The sequence below is a fragment of the Berghia stephanieae genome, chromosome 1 (genome assembly GCF_034508935.2).
Source record: "Berghia stephanieae isolate SIO BIC M18660-M18661 chromosome 1, UCSD_Bste_1.3, whole genome shotgun sequence".
NCBI classification, from domain to species: Eukaryota; Metazoa; Mollusca; class Gastropoda; order Nudibranchia; family Aeolidiidae; genus Berghia; species Berghia stephanieae.
Genome location: NC_088360.1, coordinates 21,651,408 through 21,678,110, shown reverse-complemented (window position 1 = coordinate 21,678,110; position 26,703 = coordinate 21,651,408). Strand labels below are relative to the sequence as shown.

Here is a 26,703-nt window from a genome sequence, read left to right as displayed (position 1 = left end):
TGGGTTCCGTACATCTGTTTAGAAGTCGACTCGATATGATGTGAAGTCTTTCATCATTGAAGTTGTGGATCCAGGAAGAGGAAGAAGAAGAAATAATGTCTGATTCAATAAAGCTGGGATTGAATTAAGAATAACCCTCTCTTTCTACATCTTTTCTTTTTCTCTTTCTCAAACTTTGCCCACCTTTTTTTTTCCTCCTGACATACACAAACACCGATATTTAATGAAACAAAATTAAACAAAAATACAATGGACTCCTTACAAACCAACATTGCCAGACCAGAAATATTGGTTGACTTAAAGCAAGATTGACTTTATCCATTATCACTGGGACACACTTGGACACACTGGGACACACTGGTACACACTGGTACACACTGGTACACACGGGCACACACTGGGACACACTGGGACACACTGGTACACACTGGGACACACTGGCACACACTGGAACACACTTGGGTAAAGAACAAAACATTTGGGACCAACAAGAGGTGTTCGAGTTCGAGTTCAAGGTCAACGTCTTTATCTGCAAAAGGCGAATTGCCCATCACTGCAGATTTTATACAATTATGTGGTGACTTTCTCCATTATTGTGTTATTGAGTTGAAAGATAAATGTTTAATAGTTGACCAAATTTGTAGTTGTTGGTAATATCGAGGATTTCTGGTGGGAGATTGTTCCAGAAGTTGACTTTAAAAGAGTGTTGAATATATGCGGATTCCACTGTCATAAAAATATAATTGGAAAATATGATAAATGGACAGGTCCACTTACTTGTTCATAAAGGGAGGTAAGCTGATTGACAGTAAAATGTTCAGGGGTTGGTTGTTCCACTGGTGGCGGGAGGGCCGGGGGGCTTGGGGTGCGGAGCACTTTCAAATCCTGTTGTAAATAATAAAATGGCCGATCAACTAATAATGTGGCAAAAACAAAAATGACTCGTCAAATCTGAATGAAGATACTGTTGAACTTATAAATGGTATAGTTTTAACGACAAAAGGGATATCCCATGATGCTTTAAGTTTCACGTTCTTTCATGTAAAAAAAAACAAAGAACAAACAACAACTCCCAAGTCAGGCTCAGATCAGCACAGAACGTCACAGAAACAAGTGATTGTCCCTGGTAACATTTTAAATAATACTTGAGATATCATCATAATAACAATAATAATAATAATAATAATAATAATAATAATAATAATAATAATAATAATAATATAAAATAATAATAATAAAAATAATAATAATAATAATAATAATAATAATAATAATAATAATAATAAATAATAATAATAACAAAAATATAATAATAATAATAATAATAATATAATAATAATAATAATAATAATAATAATAATAATAATAATAATAATAATAAATAAATAATAATAATAATAAATAATAATAATAATAAAATAATAATAATAATAATAATAATATAATAATAAATAATAATAATAATAATATAATAATAAAATAATAATAATAATAATAATAATAATAATTAATAATAATAATAATAATAATAATAATAATAAATAATAATAATAATAATAATAATATAAAATAATAATAAAAAATAATAATATAATAATAATAATAAAATAAAAAAAAATAATAATAAAAAATAATAAAACAAAAATAATAATATAAATAATAAAAAAAAAAAAAACAAATAAAAAATAACAAAATAAATAATAAAAATAAATAAAATAATAATAATAATAATAATAATAATAATAATAATAATAATAATAATAATAATAATAATAATAATAATAATAATAATAATAATAATAATAATAATAATAATAATAATAATAATAATAATAATATATTAACATTAAAAATTACATAATAATAATTATAGAAAATAATAATATTTAAAATAATTTAAGGCACTTAAGGTCTAGAGTAAATTCATGAAAAAAATAAAAAATTAATAAAACAGAAACAAACAAAAAAAAAAAACCCAAACAAAAAAAAACAAAAACAAACAACAAAAACACCAAACACACCCCCAATAACAATAACAATAAAAAAGCCCCGCCTAAAACACTGGCTTTTTAGTGATTAGAACAGAGTGTTTCATGTTAACCCTTCTTAAATTAAATGATGAAATGATCCCTCGATAAAATTATGGTGTCCGGGTATCTTTGACCAAACATTTTTATAATGTTGGTTGGTCACTTGACCTTAAAACTGACCAAATGATTAAACACGACGACTTTATTGATGAGAGTGTCATGAAAGGTCAGTTGTGAGAATTTGACAAACACGAATGTGGGAGGTCATCAGTCAAGCTATTTTTCAGATTTCTTCACCTATCAGTTTTTGAGTACCCTGGCCTGTGAGATACAATGGATAAAGCATTGAGATAGAACAGCCTTCTATCCGTACCCTGGTCTGTGAGATACAATGGATAAACCATTGAGATAGACCAGCATTCTATCCATACCCTGGTCTGTGAGATACAATGGATAAACCATTGAGATAGACCAGCATTCTATCCATACCCTGGTCTGTGAGATACAATGGATAAACCATTGAGATAGACCAGCATTCTATCCGTACCCTGGTCTGTGAGATACAATGGATAAAGCATTGAGATAGACCAGCATTCTATCCGTACCCTGGTCTGTGAGATACAATGGATAAACCATTGAGATAGACCAGCATTCTATCCATACCCTGGTCTGTGAGATACAATGGATAAACCATTGAGATAGACCAGCATTCTATCCATACCCTGGTCTGTGAGATACAATGGATAAAGCATTGAGATAGACCAGCATTCTATCCGTACCCTGGTCTGTGAGATACAATGGATAAACCATTGAGATAGACCAGCATTCTATCCATACCCTGGTCTGTGAGATACAATGGATAAACCATTGAGATAGACCAGCATTCTATCCATACCCTGGTCTGTGAGATACAATGGATAAAGCATTGAGATAGACCAGCATTCTATCCGTACCCTGGTCTGTGAGATACAATGGATAAACCATTGAGATAGACCAGCATTCTATCCATACCCTGGTCTGTGAGATACAATGGATAAACCATTGAGATAGACCAGCATTCTATCCGTACCCTGGTCTGTGAGATACAATGGATAAACCATTGAGATAGACCAGCATTCTATCCGTACCCTGGTCTGTGAGATACAATGGATAAACCATTGAGATAGACCAGCCTTCTATCCATACCCTGGTCTGTGAGATACAATGGATAAAGCATTGAGATAGACAAGCATTCTATCCGTACCCTGGTCTGTGAGATACAATGGATAAACCATTGAGATAGACCAGCCTTCTATCCATACCCTGGTCTGTGAGATACAATGGATAAAGCATTGAGATAGACCAGCATTCTATCCGTACCCTGGTCTATGAGATACAATGGATAAACCATTGAGATAGACCGGCATTCTATCCATACCCTGGTCTGTGAGATACAATGGATAAACCATTGAGATAGACCAGCATTCTATCCGTACCCTGGTCTGTGAGATACAATGGATAAACCATTGAGATAGACCAGCCTTCTATCCATACCCTGGTCTGTGAGATACAATGGATAAAGCATTGAGATAGACAAGCATTCTATCCGTACCCTGGTCTGTGAGATACAATGGATAAACCATTGAGATAGACCAGCCTTCTATCCATACCCTGGTCTGTGAGATACAATGGATAAAGCATTGAGATAGACCAGCATTCTATCCGTACCCTGGTCTGTGAGATACAATGAATAAAGCATTGAGATAGACTAGAATTCTAGCCAAGGTATCACAGAGTAAAACTACTAGTCTTGTGGAAATATTTTATTTTCGACACGTATAGCAAAGCTCTTTTATGTTGAAAAGCAATTCCATAACACTTTTGTAAATATAAATGCAAAAGTCTGACCAGATTTTAATGGAGTCCAGATCAAATGAACCAATCCGAATTGGACTTGTAAATGAGACAAAGAGCCAATAATTACATCCGAATTGGACTTGTAAATGAGACAAAGAGCCAATAATTACATCCGAATTGGACTTGCAAATGAGACAAAGAGCCAATAATTACATCCGAATTGGACTTGTAAATGAGACAGAGAGCCAATAATTACATCCGAATTGGACTTGTAAATGAGACAAAGAGCCAACAATTACATCCGAATTGGACTTGTAAATGAGACAAAGAGCCAATAATTACATCCGAATAGGATTTGTAAATGAGACAAAGAGCCAAAAATTACAAACAAAAACGCCAATGTCGTAATGGTCCAATTTCAGCTTTTGAGATTCTAAGAAATATAATAACAAACACAACCATAGGAACACTTAATAAACAAACCAATAAAAATACCCAGAAAACCCCAACAAAACAATCAAATAAACAAACAAGAATAGTACTTTAAAAAAATAAAATAAAACAAAACAATAAAAGCAAAAAGTCTACAACCCCCCCCCCAAATAAAACAAAACAAAATAAAAACAAAAAAATCCCCCCCCCCCCAAATAAAAAGCAAAAAAGAAAAACAAAACAAAATAAAAACCCAACTAAAATTCCTGAAGCAACTAAATGCCGAATTTTGAAAAAAAATAAACCTGAAAAATAGCAAAGCAAAATGATCCAGGAACACACAATAATATTTGCACAACTGATGACCAATGCATGATGGGATTGATTTTAGCAATGTTTTGTTGTAATGTACAATGTTTTGATTTATTTTGAGAGTAGTTCCATTATAGCAATGAGGTTATAACTGTTTGGGTTATAAAGCCTGCATATAAGGACACGTTGAAAATTACACATTAAAACGACCGACTTTGTCAAATTTGTTGACAACATGGATAGCATTGGAGGTCCCTAGAGCTCAGTTGGTAGAGCACCCCGTGATAAAATATGGGTCATTACCTCGTGATAAAATATGGGTCATTATCTCGTGATAAAATATGGGTCGTTACCGTGTGATAAAATATGGGTCATTACCTCGTGATAAAATATGGGTCATTACCTCGTGATAAAATATGGGTCATTACCTCGTGATAAAATATGGGTCATTATCTTGTGATAAAATATGGGTCATTACCTCGTGATAAAATATGGGTCATTACCTCGTGATAAAATATGGGTCACTACCTCGTGAGAAAATATGGGTCATTACCTTGTGATAAAATTAGGGTCATTACCTCATCGACAATGAAATTGTCCTGCTCCAGAAGAACTTCTTTGGTCAATTTCTCCCTCATCTCAATGGCGTTCCTTGTGACCTCTGACATTTGATCTATGCTGGGAATGGTGGGACAAGATAGGAAACATGAAGACACGTCTATGGATATATGGCAATTCTGGTTTATGATTGAATGGGTGAAGGCGGTACTGTTCCTATTATATTTTATATGTTGTGTGTATAGAGCCACCTTTGGTTGTATTGCGTGATTTACAAATGATGATGATGATGATGATGATGATGATGATGATGATGATGATGATGATGATGATGATTATGATGTTGATTATTATTATGATTATTATTATTATTATTATTATTATTATCATTATTATTATTATTATTATTGTTATCATTGTTATTATTATTATAATCATCATCATCATTATCATCATCATCATTATTATTATTATTATTATCATTATCATTATTATTCTTATTCTTATTATTATTATTATTATTATTATTATTATTATTATTATAACTACTACTTTTTCATCATCTTTATCCTTATCAAATGATACTGAAGACAAGGCAACCAAGAGAAGGTACCTCTCCATTTCCTTGAGATAGCGAGCTCCCAGCCAGTCGTTCATGTCCTTGAACGCTTCCTCTCCCTTGGACTTCAAGTCTTGTAAAATGGCACACGCCAAAACACGGATCAAGTCTAGACGAACCTTGGCCGCTTGTTCTGTAAGGACACGAAATACAACTCACACTACACACATCATGTACACACAATATGTAGCGAGATCATAGTCATAAATAAGACAAAGTGATGCCAAGCGGCTAGACGCTGTGCACTGTAAATAAAGTAATAAAACAACAATGGATAGAACAGCTTCGGATAAGAACGAAAATACCAAACACGGAACGTTTCGGCCTCAAAACCCTTCTTCAGGCAACAAAACAACAACAACAACAACAAAAACATAAATACATTGATTAAAAACCAGATGGATGGCAGAGAATCATTCCATAGCACAGAACTCCAACTCCAAGAGTCCAAAAGGCAGAGCATCTCACTCCTTTGGGAATGGCCATAGCATTTTATATAGGTCAACATCCTATCTCAAGGGTGACAGGCATTCATCAATTGTCATATCATTTGTATAATAATAATATATTTATTTTTTTATGCCTCAGGAAGATTATGCTTTAATGGGGGGAAAAAGTCTAATGAGTGATGAATTCACATCTCTCTCTCTCTCTCTCTCACTCTCTCTCTCTCTCACTCTCTCTCTCTATCTTTATCTATCTCTCCCTCTCTTTCCCTCTCTCTCTCTCTCTCTCTCTCTCTCTCTCTCTCTCTCTCTCTCCTTCTATCTCTCCTCTCTCTCTCTATCTTCCCCTCTCTTCTCTCTCTCTCTATCTTTATCTATCCCTCTCTCTCTTTCTCACTCTCTATCTTTATCTATCTCTCCCTCTCTCTCTGTCTCTCTCTCTCTCTCTCACATTAATTTTCTTTCTTTTTAAACTCTTTTCCACAATCTGTGCTAATTTCCGTTCCGTAAAACTTAAAAACAAACAATGAATCAAACCTTGACCAGATTGGATTATGACTTATAATGGGCCAGTCTGGCTCAGCGGTATGGTCTTTGCTTCGTCCCAAAAGATACAGAGTTCAACTCCCCACCGCTGTGCTGTGTGACAGGTCACCTAGCCTTAACTCACTTTGCGGCGCAGCACTGTGGCTGATGCCTGGGTTATTCCAGTCTTCCCTTGGAATAAATCCTAAAGAAAAACTTCCCATTAGGAATGAATAAAGGGAATTTTATTTTTAATTTTATCTTTAAAATAATGAGCCAACGATAAGAGTGCAGAACGCCATTCTAATTTACCTTCTTCTTGAATGGAGAAATAATATTCCTCTCTGGCTCTTTCCTTGGATGATTTCTTCTGTGCATCTTCTTCACTGATCTCCGATGGTGCTGAACGTGAATGGAAATAGGAAAAAAATATATGGATGGTAAAAATGATAATAACGATAATGTCGATAAAGATGATGATAATGATGATGATAAAAATAATAATGATAATTACAATATTAATAATGAGAATAACAACAACAACACAATAATAATAATAATATAATAATAATAATAATATTAATAATAATAATAATAATAATAATAATAATAATAATAATAATAATAATAATAATAATAATAATAATAATAATAATAATAATAACAAAAGCAATAACAAGTACAATAAGGCAATGGAATTCTTAACCCGGCAGCTTGAGAAATTCTGACAGTTGTGAAACATTTACTTGTCAGTTGGAAAATACTTTTGTGACAGGAGTATGGAGGACACCGTGATTGTGATATAGACCAACCCCCTAATGCCCTCCACCCCTCCAACCCCACCAACCCACCCCCACCCCCACACACCACACAAATATTGTGTTCAGGAGGACACCGTGATTGTGATACAGACCAACCCCCTAATGCCCAACACCCCTCCACCCCCACCCACCCACCCCCACACACCACACAAATATTGTGTTCAGGAGGACACCGTGATTGTGATACAGACCAACCCCCTAATGCCCCCCCCCCCACCCACCCACCCCCCCCCACACACCACACAAATATTGTGTTCAGGAGGACACCGTGATTGTGATACAGACCAACCACCTAATGCCCCCCCCCCCATCCCCACACACACACCACACAAATGTTGCGTTCAAGAAGACCACCCTCCCCCCCCATACCACACAAATGCTGAGGCAGTAGAGATTACATTGGGCTTGGATTGGACAAAACAATTTTTAGACACTAAAGTCAATTCTCAGTTTGTGGTCGATTCCAAAATAATAAAATCTTGAGGTTTTATATAGCGCAATATCCACTGAACATGCTCAAAGCGCTTTAAAAGGGGTACTGAGCCAACAGCAACACATTCCATTAAGGACGGGATATGATGCCTGTTAGGCGATATTACATTTTTTTCAGGACAGAAACAACGCTGTTAACAGCCAGGTACTCATTTTATACCTGAGTACAGTGAGAGAATGTGAGTAAAGAACCTTTTCCAAGGACTCAACTATGCACTGAGCGAGGCTCAAACCCAGGACCTTCGGATCTGAAAGCGAGTGTCATAACCAAAGACCACATAACCGTGTGGGCAACAAATAGCAGGAAATGGATTCTGATATCAAACATAGACAAACCAGGTGGGGGCGTGGCCGAGGTCTCCGATTCCTTTCCTTTCCCGCCTTTCTTAGGAGAAGGACTTCTGCTCTTGTTTCCTTTCTTCCCTCCCTTGGCAGCCTTTGCTCCCTTTGCCTTTTCCTTCTCTTTTTCCTTCTCCTGTTCCTTCAGCCTTTCAGCCTCTTCCTCTGCTTCTCTAGCTTGCATTTCAGACTGAACCTGAAGGAAATCAAAACAGATAAACAAAAGAACTCGTCAAAAGGGAAGGACAGAGGGGACCTACCAATATTCTCTGTCGTCTATCTGGAATTTAGTCATGTATCTATGTATTTATTGATTTTTGTTGTTGGCTGAAGAAGGGATTTGAGCCCGAAACATTCCGTGTTTGGTATTTTGTTCTTATTTGAAGCTGTTCTATTCATTTTTGTTTATTACTTTTTTTTCAGTCCACAGCTTCTAGCAGCCTGGTATCATTGTAACATTGTGCAGATTCTCCTCGAATCATTATAAGTTGCTAAAGTCAAAGAGTTGTCATGGCACAAAAGTGTAAATAAATCAGTATTTTGTTACAGTGCAATTCGGTGCTGATCAAAAGTCAATATGGAAGGAGAGATGCAAAGTTCTGATTTTTTAAAAAAAAGAAAAAGGAGAGAAATAAATAAATCGATTTGTAATTTTACACCTGAGAGTAAAGAGCCTTATTCAAGGACTAACTATGTACTGCTCAGGGTGGGTCTTCCAATTGAAAAGTGAGTGTCATACCACATGATCACACAGCCCCACAAGAAAACATTTGGCTTATAATTCGTCATTCATTCCATGCAGTGTAGAATACCATGAAGAGCACTACTCACCATCTGTGAGATTCCATTCAATGCAAAAGTAAAACCATCGTAAATCAGCTTCTCATCCAAATCCTGAGGAGGGGCAGGACTCTCAGCCCCTGGCAGGTCATCCGTGGCAGACGCACCTTTCTTCACTCCCTTTTTATCCTTCTTCTCCTTACTTGGCGTGGCTCCTACTTTAGTCTCGGCGTCTGGGGAGGCTGGGCGACGAGGAACTAGTGGAATGCTGTAAGGAGGAAGATTTGAAATTTCAGAGAAACGTTGAGACACATAAACCTGAGATTAGTGTGAAATTGCCACTCGTAATCTGTTTTCTTATCTTCTTTCAATTTTCACTTGACCTTAAAGAATAAATAACAGTATAACAATAACAATAGTAATAATATTACAATAATAATAATAATAATAATAATAATAATAATAATAATAATAATAATAATAATAATAATAATAATAATAATAATAATAATAATAATAATAATAATAATAATAATAATAATAATAATAATAATAATAAAAATATTCAGAGATAATGTGAGAGGTGTTTGTGGCCATATTTATTTGTACTGGGGAAACAATATAGCCAGAGACAGTACTTGGAATGTCGTTTAAACGGAACAGCTGATATACACACACTCACACACATACACACAACGACACACACACATAAACACACTCACACTGTCACACACACTCACACTGTCACACACATACACACAACAACACACACACACATACACACAATGACACACACACAAACACACACTTACAAACCCTTTCACATCCGACAAATAATTCTGCACTCCAATAAACTTGAGCTTGAGATTTTATAGAGTACAATATCCACTTATAGTCTGACACTAGAACCATAGCCATCGTTAACTTATAGCCTGACAGTAGAACCGTAGCCATCGTTAACTTATAGCCTGACACTAGGACCGTAGCCATCGTTAACTTATAGCCTGACACTAGAACACTTACAAAAGCCCTGGAGAAGCAACTGGACGGCTGCTACACCCGTATGCTGAGGATGGCCCTCAATGTAAGCTGGAAAGAGCACATAACAAATATAGAGCTCTACAATGACCTCCCCCCAGTGACCTCGAAGATCCAAAAGAGAAGACTGAGACTTGCAGGGCACTGCTGGAGACACAAGGAGGAGATTGCAAGCAGTCTTGTTCTATGGGAACCACATGAGCAAACCAGAAGCAGAGGCAGGCAGAATAAAACCTACATTGACTGTCTGCTAGATGACACAGGAATGGACAACACCCGGGAGCTGCGTACGCTTATGGAGGCCAGAACAGAATGGTGAAGACTTCTGGCTCATGTTGGGCGCCCCAAGGGGCGGCCTAAGTAAGTAAGTAAGTAAGTAAGTAAGTAGAACTGTAGTAATCGTTAACTTATAGCCTGACACTAGAACCGTAGTCATCGTTAACTTATAGCCTGATACTAGAACTGTAGCCATTGTTAACATATAGCCTGACACTAGAACCGTAGCCATCGTTAACTTATAGCCTGACACTAGAACCATAGCCATCGTTAACTTATAACCTGACACTAGGACCGTAGCCATTGTTAACTTATAGCCTGACACTAGAACCATAGCCATCGTTAACTTATAGCCTGACACTAGAACCGTAGCCATTGTTAACTTATAGCCTGACACTAGGACCGTAGCCATCGTTAACTTATAGCCTGACACTAGAACTGTAGCCATCGTTAACTTATAGCCTGACACTAGAACCGTAGCCATCATTAACATATAGCCTGACACTAGAGCCGTAGCCATCGTTAACTTATAGCCTGACACTAGAACCATAGCCATCGTTAACTTATAGCCTGACACTGACCAAAAAATGACGTCAAATGCCAGTCTTTGACCACAAAAGAAAAAAAATCGTGAGTTGTATTCAATAGTTCAACCAATGGGACCACTTGTTTCCATGAGCACTACTAACGACAACTCACTAGGCGGTGCAAAAACCAAATAATGACGTCAAACTGCCAGTCTTTTTGGTTTCAGTGTCAGGCAGGCTATAACTTAACGATGGCTATGCTTGAACCCTGGACCTTTCAATCCAAAAGCGAGTTTGATACCACTTGACCACATAGCCGCAAAATTCTTACACAATTCTCCGTCCAATTCCCTCCGATGACTTGGGGACTTCTGGTTGTGGAGTTTCTTTTCCGCCTTTGCCTTTCTTCTTGCCCGAAGCTGCCCTAGACGACCTTGACCCTTTGGGTGACTTGGCACGGTCTTTTGGAGATTTCGACCTACGACCTCCTTTTGTAGATGAACAAAAATATAGAGAAAAAAGGAATAAACATTAAAATCTCCTACAACTCTTCCTACTCCTCCTTCTTCTTCTTCATCATCATCATCATTGTCATCATCATCATCATCTTCTTCTTCTTTGACTTCTTTTCCTCCTCCTCTTCTTCTTCTTCTTCTTCTTCTTCTTCTTCTTCTTCTTCTTCTTCTTCTTCTTCATCATCATCATCATCATCATCATCATCATCATCATCATCACCATCATCATCACCATCATCATCATCATCATCATCACCAGTAAAAATGTTGACCCATCATTTCAATCCAGACAACGGACAGGAGAGTATTTGGCACACTATTTGAATTTCGAGGGATGCATTCATGCTTTTACTATTTTTATATCAGATGAAGAAGGGTTTTGAGCCCAAAACGGTCCATGCTTGGTATTTTGTCCTTTTTCAAAGCTGTTATATTCATTTTACCCTTACCGCTGACAAAGACAATGGACAAGCATTCCCTAGTCGTCTCCCCCCCCCCTACCTTCCTACCCCCCTATGGTGTCGTGTTTACCTCGAGGTGACTTTGATCGGGCCGAATTCGATCGTTCTGATTTTGCATCGTCAATAGGTGATTGAGCATTTTCTCCATGGGTTCCCTCTGGGGTCTCTGGTCTGTCCACGGGGAGCTGTTGATGGAGGGATGAATAATGAATAGATGAATAGTAATAATAATAATAATAATAATAATAATAATAATAATAATAATAATAATAATAATAATAATAATAATAATAAGGTGAATAGTGATTAATGAATAATGAATAATAATAAGATGAATAATGAATAGATGAATAATGAATAAATGAATAGTAATAATAATAATAAGGTGAATAGTGATTAATGAATAATAATTAGATGAATAATGAATAATAATTAGATGAATAATGATTAATGAATAGATGAATAATAATTAGATGAAAAAAAAAGATTAAATGGATAACAAAAGATGAATAAGGATTAGAATAATAATAATAATTTGATGAATTATTATTGGGTGAATAATGAATAGATGAATAATGAGTAGATGCATAACGATTGCATGAATAATGATTGGATGAATAATGAATGAATGAATAATGAATAGATGAATAATGATAGGATGAATAATGATTAGATGAATAATGAACAGATGGATACTTATTGCATGAATAACTATTAGGTGAATATTGATTAAATTATTGGTTGGATTAATAATGAACAGATGAATAATGATTGGATGATAAAAGAACAGATAAATAATGATTGGATCAAAAGTGAATTAATGAATAATGATTGAATGAATAATGAACAGATGAATGAATAATGAATAGATGAATAATGATGGGCTAAATAATGAATAGATGAATAATGGTGGGATAAATAATGATTAGATGAATAAAGATTCGATTAACAAGGACTAGATGAATAATTAATAGATGAATAATGATTGGATGAATAATGAATAGATGAATAATGATGGGATAAATAATGAATAGATGAATAATGATTAGATGAATAAAGATTCGATTAACAAGGAATAGATGAATAATTAATAGATGAATAATGATTGGATGAATAATGAATAGGTAAATCATGAATGAATTAACATGAAGTAGATGAATAATGAATGCTTGTATTGTTTCTCTGGGCTCCATGTGTTCCTCCAGCAGGCCATGCTGTACCGTACGTACAGAACACAAAATAAACAAATAACAAATCACGAAGTCAATAAATAAATCAACAAATAATTTTTTAAAAATAATTAAGTGAAAAGATAAATAAAATTTAAGAACATAAGGAATAATTGGGGGCAGCATGGCTCATCAATACGGTCTTTGCTTCATACCCGAGAGGTACCAAGTTTGATTACCCGCAGCGCGGTGTGGCCTTGAGCAAGTCACCTCGCCCTAGTTCAGTTCGCAATGCTGTACTAAAGCTGATGCCTGGGTTATTCCAGTCTTCATTTGGAATAGACCCTAGAGAGAAATTTCCCCTGTGGGATGAATAAAGGGAATTTTATTTTATTTTAAAACTATTTTTTTTTAATGAAGAGAAAAAAAGAAAAGAAAAAGAAATCCAAGTGAACAAACCTCGATCAATGGAACCCTCTCGTAATCTGGGTTGAGAGCATCGGGTACGTGTCCATCCATCCCACGGTAGTAATCCTTCAACATCCTCACTGTATCTTGGAGACGATCCACTTCAGACTAAAGTAAAGCACAAAGTTACGATTTGAGTCAGTTGAGTTCATTAACAATTCAATTCAATTCAAATGTTTACAGACGGCAGAGAAATAATGGTTGACTATTAATGGAGAGAAAGGATGAGTTTATTTTTTTCTGTGCCGTCTCTCGGGTTTTTAAAGTATAATGTGTTTATGTTTTTATGGTTGTTTTTTTTATTGTTGGCCGAAGAAGGGGTTGGTTCTGTGTCCGGTATTTTGTTCTTTTTAGAAGCACTTTGAGGTTTCATTGAAAAGTGCTATAGAAATATGCTGATTAGTTTTATTACTATCATTATTATCATTATTATTATTATTATTATTATTATTATTATTATTATTATTATTATTATTATTATTATTATTATTATTATTATTATCATTATTATTATTATTATTTTTATTATTATTACCAGTATTATTATCACTAACATATTCATTTTCGTTTATTACATTTTAAAGTAAAAAAAACGAAATTTTTTATATTTCTGATTATTTGTTACATCATTTTCACTTTTTGTTGTCCTTTTATAAACACAAGTTTGACAACAGACAACTCTTCTCACCTGCATAAGGGTGAGGTAGTGGTTGCTGAGAATTCCAAGCCTGTCCTCCAACCACCCGTCGTTCATGTTTGTTTCTCTCTCTTTCTCCGCTTGTTCTTTTCGGTCATCGCAAACATTCCACAGTCTCTCCCTCAGGTCGTCAACTTGCTGATGAAGCTCCGCTCTGGTTTCTTCATCGTCTCTCATATCGTCAGAAACGTCATTGTACGACTGGGAAAATAAACATAAGGATATATAAAGTTCGAGTATTTATCGCAAAATTAATTATATCAAAATATTACACCCTTTCAGCAACGGCACCATTCGATCCCATTGCCTGGGTATTCCATGAAGGAAATATAGATAATCCATCAAACAAGATGTCTGACATCAACAGGAATCACCCATTGTGGACAAAGTGAGAAAATTGGGGGCTAATAATTTTCTTGCCCGAGAAAAAAAAAAGTGCCTGAAGTGGGGTTCGAACCCGGGACCTTCTGATTGACAGTGCACTGCCTTAACCACTTGAACACTTCACCTTTCCCCAACAGAATAGGAGCCAGAAAATGGATTCTTTACTAAAAACCATACTAATGATGACGTCATTGAAATGTGATGTTACTGTATCTTTTTCTATAAATAGCAAAATGTGTTACTGCTGTATGGGCTATGGACAGCTATGTGGTCTAGTGGTTTGACACACGCCTTTGGATTGGAAAGTCCAGGGTTCGAATCTCATTCTGAAGTTTTTAGAAAAGGCGTTTTACTCACATTCTCTCACCTCAATTAAGTGTAAAATGATTACATGGAAAATAATGGCAAAACAACTTGTCATATCTCCTTACAGGCGTCATGTCTCGTTCTACATGTTATGTGTTGCTGTTGGCTAGGGTCCCCTTGTAAAGCACTTTGAGCACGTTTCGTGGATATTGTGCTTTATAAATACTCATGTTTACATTTTTGTTTTAAAAAGAGACTGCAATAAGAGAAAGATTGATGGCTGTGAACATCCCAATCCACCAACAACGGCCTGATTACTCTTGAACATGTGGAAACACCAAGAGGAGGAAACATCATAAAAGACCCCAGCAAAATAATGCCTGCATTCAACAATGCCAGGAAATAATGGATTTCCTCAAATCGCCTCTTGGCAGGACATGGTGGAACTGCAGAAGATGGGAACTTGGGAACAGTGATGCCTGCCGGAAATGTCAGGCAGTTCCAGAGACCAGTGATCACGTCGTCCTCCACTGTCCAGTAACTAAACTCGAAGATGGCTATGAAACAGTTCTTAGGGCAGAGGAAGACTTTCAAATCTAGGTTGACGAAATGAATTTGGAGGTGTGCCCATACGCTACTATTACTACTATTACTACTACTACTGCCTACTCCTCATAAAGGTGTATCTTTGTCGTTTTATGGATGGCATTCCATTCACCTTTGAACTGGTAAGTCCCTGGTTTGAACCTGCTCAAGACATTGCAAAGATGAGTTCTTGGAAAAGGTTTTTTACTCGCATTCTCTTACTATACTCAGGTATAAAATGGGGCCTGGACGGGTTATGGCATTGAAAAAATATTGCATTGGTGCGTCACAGGCATGTCTTGTCCTACATATTAAGTGTTACTTTTGACTTGGGACCCGTTGTAAAGTGCTTTGAGCACATTAAGTGGATTTTGCTCTATGTAAAAGCTACAGTTTAATTTTCACGCCGGAATTCTTTGATATAGATTGCTCCCGTTGTTTCATGATTATCTCCCTTTGCTATGAATGACAGAAACAAACAAACATGATTTGTATGACATCTGCAGTAATGATTATTTCAACCTTTGCAGATAAAGACGTTGAACATAAACATGAAACAAACAAACATTAAAAAACCCCCCAAAAAACAACCAAAAACAATAAACAACCCCCCCTCTCCCTGAAAAAAAAAACAAAACAAACCAACCTAAAACAAACTTGACCTTATAATAAGTAAACAAAGCAAATTGCCTTTATGGACAGTAAAAAGTCATCTTATTATTATCATTATTATTATCATTATCATCATCATCATCATCACATCTATCATATCATCATCATCATCATCATCATTATTATTATTATTATATCATCATCATTATATTATTATTATTATTATTATTATTATTATATTATTATTATTATTATTATTATTATATTATGATTATGATTATTATCATTATATTATTATTATTATTATATATTATTATTATTATTAATTATTATTATTATTATTATCATTATTATTATTATTATTATCATCATCATCATCATCATCATCATCATCATCATCATCATCATCCATCATCATCATCATCATCATCATCATCATCATCATTTTTATTATTATCATTATTATTATTATTATTATTATTATTATTATTATTATTATTATTATTATTATATTATTATTATTATGATTATTATCATTATATTATTATTATCATCATCATCATCATCATCATCATCATCATCATCATCATCATCATCATCATCATCATCATCATCATCATCATCATCATCATTATTATTATTATTATTATTATTATTATTATTATTATTATTATTATTATGATTATTATTATCCTATAAATAACCCAGCGTACCTTCTGCCATTGTGAGACATAATCCTGTTTACAGTCGGGTCTTCTCAGATAATGGAGGAAATCTTTCCTGTCAAAATTAAATTAACAAAATAAAAAAAAAAAACGTATTAAGAAATAGTCTGAAAAAAAGTAATTGTGACACAGCGCCAAATAAAATAGATAGAAAAATACATGAAAAAAATCGAGGCAGGCGAGTGTTTTGGGATGATTTTAACTTGTATTCTTCTGTTGAAAAAACAAAACAAAACAAATATAATAAATAAATAATATTCCCTTTATTCATCCCATAGGGGAAATTTTAGAAGTGAAATTAAGCTTTGGTATTTCCCGGAGATGTACAAAAAGGGTTGATTTAATCATTTCTGACAAGACGTCTGACATAATTACCGTTTTGAGATGGTGGGTCACTAATAAGTTGACAAACGGGCGTCATGCCTCAGTCCTACATGTTAAATGTTGCTGTTGGCTCAGGACCCCTTGTAAAGGCATTTGAGCACGTTTAGTGGATATTGCGCTATATGAAAGTTAAAGCTCAAGTTCTATATGGAGAAAAACAGACTGAATTCTTATCAGACAAAAAATAAATAAATGATTTATTGAAAAAAAACAAAATAATATGTCACCCACAACATCAATCTGGTGTTAAGTCAGCATGACCTGGGTGAGAAAATTGAATTTTGTATCAAAATCACCAGCCGTAGAAAATTTAATATATTTGAATTTGAAGAAACAAAAAGACAAATGAATCATTTCAGGTCCAGTGACATCCCCATAAAGTCAACACTCTTTTAGTCAACGTCTGCTTAAAGTCAACACTCTTTTAGTCAACGTCTGCTTAAAGTCAACACTCTTTTAGTCAACGTCTGCTTAAAGTCAACACTCTTTTTGTCAACGTCTGCTTAAAGTCAACACTCTTTTAGTCAACGTCTGCTTAAAGTCAACACTCTTTTAGTCAACGTCTGCTTAAAGTCAACACTCTTTTAGTCAGCGTCTGCTTAAAGTCAACACTCTTTTAGTCAACGTCTCCTTAAAGTCAACAGTCTTTTAGTCAACGTCTGCTTAAAGTCACACTCTTTTAGTCAACGTCTGCTTAAAGTCAACACTCTTTTAGTCAACGTCTGCTTAAAGTCAACACTCTTTTAAGTCAACGTCTGCTTAAAGTCAACACTCTTTTGTCAACGTCTGCTTAAAGTCAACACTCTTTTGGTCAACGTCTGCTTAAAGTCAACACTCTTTTAGTCAACGTCTGCTTAAAGTCAACACTCTTTTAGTCAACGTCTGCTTAAAGTCAACACTCTTTTAGTCAACGTCTGCTTAAAGTCAACACTCTTTTTGTCAATGTCTGCTTAAAGTCAACACTCTTTTAGTCAACGTCTGCTTAAAGTCAACACTCTTTTGGTCAACGTCTGCTTAAAGTCAACACTCTTTTATTCAACGTCTGCTTAAAGTCAACACTCTTTTCGTCAACGTCTGCTTAAAGTCAACACTCTTTCAGTGAACGTCTGCTTAAAGTCAACATTCTTTTAGTCAACGTCTGCTTAAAGTCAACACTCTTTTAGTCAACGTCTGCTTAAAGTCAACACTCTTTCAGTGAACGTCTGCTTAAAGTCAACACTCTTTCAGTGAACGTCTGCTGAAAGTCAACACTCTTTTAGTCAAAGTCTGCTTAAAGTCAACACTCTTTCAGTGAACGTCTGCTTAAAGTCAACACTCTTTCAGTGAACGTCTGCTTAAAGTCAACACTCTTTTAGTCAAAGTCTGCTTAAAGTCAACACTCTTTTAGTCATCGTCTGCTTAAAGTCAACACTCTTTTAGTCAACGTCTGCTTAAAGTCAACATTCTTTTAATCAACGTCTGCTTAAAGTCAACACTCTTTCAGTGAACGTCTGCTTAAAGTCAACACTCTTTTCAGTGAACGTCTGCTTAAAGTCAACACCTTTTAGTCAACGCCTGCTTAAAGTCAACACTCTTTTAGTCAACGTCTGCTTAAAGTCAACACTCTTTTAGTCACGTCTGCTTCAAGTCAACACTCTTTTAGTCAACGTCTGCTTAAAGTCAACATCTTTAGTCAACGTCTGCTTAAAGTCAACACTTCTTTAGTCAACGTCTGCTTAAAGTCAACACTCTTTCAGTGAACGTCTGCTTAAAGTCAACACTCTTTCAGTGAACGTCTGCTTAAAGTCAACACTCTTTTAGTCAACGCCTGCTTAAAGTTAACACTCTTTTAGTCAACGTCTGCTTAAAGTCAACACTCTTTTAGTCAACGTCTGCTTAAAGTCAACACTCTTTTAGTCAACGTCTGCTTAAAGTCAACACTCTTTTAGTCAACGTCTGCTTAAAGTCAACACTCTTTCGTGAAGTCTGCTTAAAGTCAACATTCTTTTAGCAACGTCTGCTTAAAGTCAACACTTTTGTCAACGTCTGCTTAAAGTCAACACTTTTAGTGAACGTCTGCTTAAAGTCAACATTCTTTAGTAACGTCTGCTTAAAGTCACACTCTTTTAGTACGTCTGCTTAAAGTCAACATCTTTTCGTCAAGTCTGCTTAAAGTCAACACTCTTTCAGTGAACGTCTGCTTAAGTCAACATCTTTTAGTAACGTCTGCTTAAAGTCAACACTCTTTTAGTCAACGTCTGCTTAAAGTCAACACTCTTTCAGTGACGTCTGCTTAAGTCAACACTTTCAGTGAACGTCTGCTAAAGTCAACACTTTTAGTCAAGTCTGCTTAAAGTAACACTCTTTTAGTCAACGTCTCTTAAAGTCAACACTCTTTAGTGAACGTCTGCTTAAGTCAACACTTTTTAGTCACGTCTGCTTAAGTCAACATCTTTTATCAAAGTCTGCTTAAAGTCAACACTTTTTAGTCACGTCTGCTTAAAGTCAACACTCTTTAGTAACGTCTGCTAAAGTCAACACTCTTTTAGTCAACGTCTGCTTAAAGTCAACACTCTTTTAGTCAACGTCTGCTTAAAGTCAACATCTTTTAGTCACGTCTGCTTAAAGTCAACACTCTTTTAGTCAACGTCTGCTTAAAGTCAACACTCTTTAGTCAACGTCTGCTAAATAATTTATAGTCTGCTAAGTCAACATCTTTTAGTCAACGTCTGCTTAAAGTCAACACTCTTTAGTCAACGTCTGCTTAAAGTCAACACTCTTTAGTCAACGTCTGCTTAAAGTCAACACTCTTTTAGTCAACGTCTGCTTAAAGTCAACACTCTTTTAGTCAACGTCTGCTTAAAGTCAACACTCTTTTAGTCAACGTCTGCTTAAAGTCAACACTCTTTAGTCAACGTCTGCTTAAAGTCAACACTCTTTTAGTAACGTCTGCTTAAAGTCAACACTCTTTTCTGAACGTCTGCTTAAAGTCAACACTCTTTAGTCAACGTCTGCTTAAAGTCAACATCTTTTAGTCAACGTCTGCTTAAAGTCAACACTCTTTAGCAACGTCTGCTTAAAGTCAACATCTTTTAGTCAACGTCTGCTTAAAGTCAACACTCTTTAGTAACGTCTGCTTAAAGTCAACATCTTTAGTCAAGTCTGCTTAAAGTCAACACTCTTTAGTAACGTCTGCTTAAAGTCAACATCTTTTAGTCAACGTCTGCTAAAGTCAACACTCTTTTAGTCAACGTCTGCTTAAAGTCAACACTCTTTTAGTCACGTCTGCTTAAAGTAACACTCTTTAGTCAACGTCTGCTTAAAGTCAACACTCTTTTAGTCACGTCTGCTTAAAGTCAACACTCTTTTAGACGTCTGCTTAAAGTCAACACTCTTTAGTCAACGTCTGCTTAAAGTCAACACTCTTTTAGTCAACGTCTGCTTAAGTCAACACTCTTTTAGTCAACGTCTGCTTAAAGTCAACACTCTTTTAGTCACGTCTGCTTAAAGTCAACACTCTTTTAGTCAACGTCTGCTTAAAGTCAACACTCTTTTTAGTCAACTCGTCTGCTTAATAAGTCAACACTCTTTTAGTCAACGTCTGCTTAAAGTCAACACTCTTTAGTGACGTCTGCTTAAAGTCAACATCTTTTAACGTCTGCTTAAAGTCAACACTTCAGTAGTTCTTAAAGTGAACTTTTAGTCAACGTCTGCTTAAAGTAACACTCTTTAGTAACGTCTGCTTAAAGTCAACACTCTTTAGTAACGTCTGCTTAAAGTCAACACTCTTTTAGTCAACGTCTGCTTAAAGCAACACTCTTTTAGTCAACGTCTGCTTAAAGTCAACATTCTTTTAGTCAACGTCTGCTTAAAGTCAACACTCTTTAGTAACGTCTGCTTAAAGTCAACACTCTTTCAGTGAACGTCTGCTTAAAGTAACACTCTTTCAGTGAACGCTGCTTAAAGTCAAACTCTTTATCAACGTCTGCTTAAAGTCAACACTCTTTAGTCACGTCTGCTTAAAGTCAACACTCTTTTAGTCAACGTCGCTAAGTCAACACTTTTGTCAACGTCTGCTTAAAGTCAACACTCTTTTAGTCAACGTCTGCTTAAAGTCAACACTCTTTTCGTCAACGTCTGCTGAAAGTCAACACTCTTTCAGTGAACGTCTGCTCAAAGTCAACATTCTTTTAGTCAACGTCTGCTTAAAGTCAACACTCTTTTAGTCAACGTCTGCTTAAAGTCAACACTCTTTCAGTGAACGTCTGCTTAAAGTCAAACTTCAGTGCGTTCTTAAAGTCAACTCTTTTGTCAAGTTGCTTAAAGTCAACACTCTTTCAGTGAACGTCTGCTTAAAGTCAACACTCTTTCAGTGAACGTCTGCTTAAAGTCAACACTCTTTTAGTCACGTCTGCTTAAAGTCAACACTCTTTAGTCATCGTCTGCTTAAAGTCAACACCTTTTAGTCAACGTCTGCTTAAAGTCAACACTCTTTTAGTCACGTCTGCTAAGTCAACACCTTTTAGTCAAGTCTGCTTAAAGTCAACACTTTTAGTCAACGTCTGCTTAAAGTCAACACTCTTTTAGTCAGCGTCTGCTTAAAGTCAACATTCTTTTAATCAACGTCTGCTTAAAGTCAACACTCTTTCAGTGAACGTCTGCTTAAAGTCAACACTCTTTCAGTGAACGTCTGCTTAAAGTCAACACTCTTTTAGTCAACGCTGCTTAAAGTTAACACTCTTTTAGTCAACGTCTGCTTAAAGTCAACTCTTTTAGTCACGTCTGCTTCAAGTCAACACTCTTTAGTCAACGTCTGCTTAAAGTCAACATCTTTTAGCAAAGTCTGCTTAAAGTCAACATTCTTTTAATCAACGTCTGCTTAAAGTCAACACTCTTTCAGTGAACGTCTGCTTAAAGTCAACACTCTTTCAGTGAACGTCTGCTTAAAGTCAACACTCTTTTAGTCAACGCCTGCTTAAAGTTAACACTCTTTTAGTCAACGTCTGCTTAAAGTCAACACTCTTTAGTAACGTCTGCTTCAAGTCAACACTCTTTTAGTCAACGTCTGCTTAAAGTCAACACTCTTTTAGTCAACGTCTGCTTAAAGTCAACACTCTTTCAGTGAACGTCTGCTTAAAGTCAACATTCTTTTAGCCAACGTCTGCTTAAAGTCAACACTCTTTCGTCACGTCTGCTTAAAGTCAACACTCTTTCAGTGAACGTCTGCTTAAAGTCAACATTCTTTTAGTCAACGTCTGCTTAAAGTCAACACTCTTTTAGTCAACGTCTGCTTAAAGTCAACAGTCTTTTCGTCAACGTCTGCTGAAAGTCAACACTCTTTCAGTGAACGTCTGCTTGAAGTCAACATCTTTAGTGAACGTTGCTTAAAGTCAACACTCTTTCAGTGAACGTCTGCTTAAAGTCAACACTCTTTCAGTGAACGTCTGCTTAAAGTGAACACTCTTTTAGTCAACGTCTGCTTAAAGTGAACACTCTTTTAGTCAACGTCTGCTTAAAGTCAACACTCTTTCAGTGAACGTCTGCTTAAAGTCAACACTCTTTCAGTGAACGTCTGCTTAAAGTCAACACTCTTTTAGTCAACGTCTGCTTAAAGTCAACATTCTTTTAGTCAACGTCTGCTTAAAGTCAACACTCTTTCAGTGAACGTCTGCTTAAAGTCAACACTCTTTCAGTGAACGTCTGCTTAAAGTCAACACTCTTTCAGTGAACGTCTGCTTAAAGTCAACACTCTTTTAGTCAACGTCTGCTTAAAGTCAACATTCTTTTAGTCAACGTCTGCTTAAAGTCAACACTCTTTCAGTGAACGTCTGCTTAAAGTCAACACTTTGAGTTGGGTCCCAAATGGTCTGTTCTTCATCCAAGTGTTTTTCCATTGAAACTGGCTTGAAACTGCCAGGCAAAGCTCTTTGTATTTTTCTTTCTCGCATTGTCTGGCACTTTCATTCATACACACTTATTGTTCATTCATACACACTTATCGTTCATTCATACACACTTATTGTTCATTCATACACACTTATTGTTCATTCATACACACTTATTGTTCATTCATACACACTTATTGTTCATTCATACACACTTATTGTTCATTCATACACACTTATTGTTCATTCATACACACTTATTGTTCATTCATACACTTATTGTTCATTCATACACATTTATTGTTCATTCATACACATTTATTGTTCATTCATACACACTTATTGTTCATTCATATACACTTATTGTTCATTCATACACACTTATTGTTCATTCATACACACTTCTTGTTCATTCATACACACTTATTGTTCATTCATACACACTTATTGTTCATTCATACACACTTATTGTTCATTCATACACACTTATTGTTCATGTCTTTCAAGACAGATATCCGGCATTGCTACTTAAAGAAACTTGGCGAAGGACGATTGGAAAAAAAAGAAAGAAAGGAAGAACGCCTGTCCTGGAATACAGCCACCACAAAAGCAGCTGACCACAAAAAAATGGAGGTGCCTGGTGGATGCCCCACGTGCCTCAAGGCCCGAAGTGGATTGACTAAGTAAGTATCCAGAATTGCTGGCTTTACTTTACCACGATTTCACTGTATCTATTTTGATACAAATTTTCAAATTTAGAGTTAAAATCAATTTTTAAGCATAAGGTTCATGCAAATATTATTACACTCTTTGAGAAGGGGGACACTCCCGTGTCAGGGCATTACAGCTGTCTTTACCATTTTCAATCATAAAAAGTCATCCTTCAGAGGCATGAGGCCCATAGAGCCGGAGTTTATCCCCGTTTCTATAGCATGAAGTGGAAAATAGCAATTGCTTGCTACCCTTTGGATAGGATGCTAGTCTATTGCAAAGTATTTTCCACCAGATCTAAGAGACCAAGCTACCCAATCACTGCTGGGTAGACAGGGGGGTGGGGGTTCAGAAAAAAATATTGACTGCAACGGATCGACCTAAATTCCCTTTGATTGTGAAGCGAGTGCTCTACCAACTGAGCTATTGGGACCCCCCTTACCTTATTTGGAAGAAATATCGATAGATGTTCTCCCTCTCATCTCGGATGTTCCTGAAAACGTGTTTGCATCCATTGACGTACGTCTTCTCCGTCTCCTCCCAATGTAAAACCAGGACCTTGGCCAGTTCCTGAGGTCAAAGGGTACATCATGGTATAAGTCACATACTTTTGTGTATTAATACTAGTATGATAGATGTTTTTCTTTTGTAACACATTGGTGTATAAAACTATGTAAATATGATGCTTTATACAAAGTAATAAGACAAAAATGAATATACACGGAATGTTTCAGGATCAAAACCCTACAACAGCCAACAACAAAAACAACCCCAATAAAAACATAAATACATCACATAAAGATAAGTGGGTTTTAAACCTGAAACGCTCCATGCTTGGTATTTTGATCTTCTTTGAAGCTGTTCTATTCATTTTTGTTTATAACTTTTTACAGTCGACAGCTTGTAGTAGCCTAGTGTCACTTTGTTAATTTATAGCGATTATTTATTCGCTTTTGTAATGCATGTGTGTAAACGAATTTCTTTATGACTGAATCTATTTGTCTATATATATATTTAATTCAAAATATACATTTTGTTTTATTCTGAAATGTCTGCTAGTGTCTGTAGCTATGTAGTCCAGTGCTACGACACTTGTCTCGAGTTTTTAAAAAAGTTTTTGTTTCGTTTTTTAGTGAGTGAAAAAAAATAAGATACACGGATACAAAAAAAACCAAAACGAAACAAAACAAAAAGAGAAAATCCTTGCGAGTCGTAAAAAAAAAAAAGACTGTTTAAATACACTGGCCCACAATTAATAAGGACAAAAATTCTTACATTGTCGATATCGAGATCCACAAAATCCCATTCTTCATCTCCTGGTTTGGGAGGGGGTGGGCCTGTCGGCTCCTCAGGCTCTGGCTCTGGCTCAGGCTCTGGAGTCTTGGACTTCTTGGACCCTTTCTTTCCAGCTGACTTGGGGGATGAGCCTGGACATACAGTAAGACAAAATGTCACCCATCACCGAAAATAAAACATCTGTTTGGATTTTATTACTTATTTATTTAATCCTCTTTGGGTCTTGAACCCGCTTTCTCTTCCAATCTGCAGTCCAGTACAGGACTGTCTTGGGAAGTGACCTGGCCACATCACCCAGCCAACGCCATCTTCTTCTTTTTATTTGACTTTCTATGCTAATGCAGTCAGCTTTCTTTAATAGATCCACTCTGTTCATTTTTGTAGGCCAAAACATGTTTAAAATTCTTTTTAGACATTTGTTTTGAAAGTTTTCTAGTTTCTGTGTTATGGAGGATGTCATTTTCCAGCTTTTACCTCCACAAAGTAGTACATTTAAAACATTGCTTTTGTAGATTTTCAGCTTAGTCTTTCTCAAAATTTGCTTTGATTTCCAAAAGTTTTTCAGCATGCCGAAAGTTTGGATTTTATGCCCAGTATTTTTGTTTTCATTGGTTTTGTTGTTGGCTGAAGAAGTGTTTTGAGATCGGAATGTTTCATGTTAACAATTTTGCTCTTTTTTATTATTTTGCTGGTTGTATTCATTTTGGGGGTCCCAATTTCTCAGTTTGTAAAGCACTCACTTCCCACGCAAAGAGACTGAGATCTATCACTGGTGGTCAAGATTTTTATTGGCACCCTGTCCACCCAGCAGTGATTGGGTAGCTGGATCATTTTAGATCCGGAGGAAAGAACTTTGCGACAGACTGGTGTCCTATTCAATGGGTAGCGAGCAGTTGCTATGTTCCGTTTCATGCAAAAGAAACCGTGGGTCTAAGGGGTGTCAAGGACTACTATTTCTATTCATTATATTCCATCCCACGATACCATCACAGAATAATTTACTCTATAGAAATTTTTCATCATGTCAAAGTTCCCCTGCGGTTAAGTAAAAACAGAGCCGTTGTCTTCAACACAGAATTTTAGAGATCTGCATTCAAATAATATGGTTTATAATGAATTATTTTAGATCTTGTATTATATTTCTTTTAAAAAAAAATTTTTTTGGGGGGGGGGGGGGGGGGGAGGGTGAAGTAATTAAATTGCAAATAAACTTTGTTTCCTTTTCCCTGCGGCAAAAATACATTTAGCCAGATGAAAAGATACCTATGAAATATAACCACATAAAGTAATTTATGTTTCCCATTACTGGAAAAAACAGTGTAAACAATTTATTAAATAAAACCCCAAACATTGAATTAAAAAAAAAAAGAAAAACAGCAACAAATTAAAACAACCAAAACAAATAAAATTCTAAAAACCAAAACGAACCAAGGAGAAAAAAAAGAAGAAGAAGCCCAAAAACGAACAAATAAAAATTAATCCCCCAAAACAAAAA

At 35.6% G+C, this 26,703-nt stretch overlaps 1 protein-coding gene across 2 annotated transcripts in view; it reads right to left on the bottom strand.

Moving 5' to 3' along the window:
- The window catches only part of LOC144970317 (sperm flagellar protein 2-like), an 88,509-nt gene that overhangs the window by 19,474 nt on the left and 42,332 nt on the right, over window positions 1–26,703 (bottom strand). For both annotated transcript variants that reach the window (XM_078909826.1, XM_078909837.1), the window contains exons 24-36: window positions 25,188–25,339; window positions 24,355–24,482; window positions 16,942–17,008; window positions 14,333–14,542; window positions 13,636–13,752; window positions 12,078–12,192; window positions 11,363–11,519; window positions 9,242–9,458; window positions 8,408–8,606; window positions 7,071–7,160; window positions 5,782–5,920; window positions 5,189–5,288; window positions 778–885 (exon numbers count right to left, since the gene is read on the bottom strand). In XM_078909826.1, coding sequence (XP_078765952.1) covers window positions 778–885; window positions 5,189–5,288; window positions 5,782–5,920; window positions 7,071–7,160; window positions 8,408–8,606; window positions 9,242–9,458; window positions 11,363–11,519; window positions 12,078–12,192; window positions 13,636–13,752; window positions 14,333–14,542; window positions 16,942–17,008; window positions 24,355–24,482; window positions 25,188–25,339 — 1,799 coding nt within the window. The remainder of the gene's footprint in view (window positions 1–777; window positions 886–5,188; window positions 5,289–5,781; window positions 5,921–7,070; window positions 7,161–8,407; window positions 8,607–9,241; window positions 9,459–11,362; window positions 11,520–12,077; window positions 12,193–13,635; window positions 13,753–14,332; window positions 14,543–16,941; window positions 17,009–24,354; window positions 24,483–25,187; window positions 25,340–26,703) is intronic.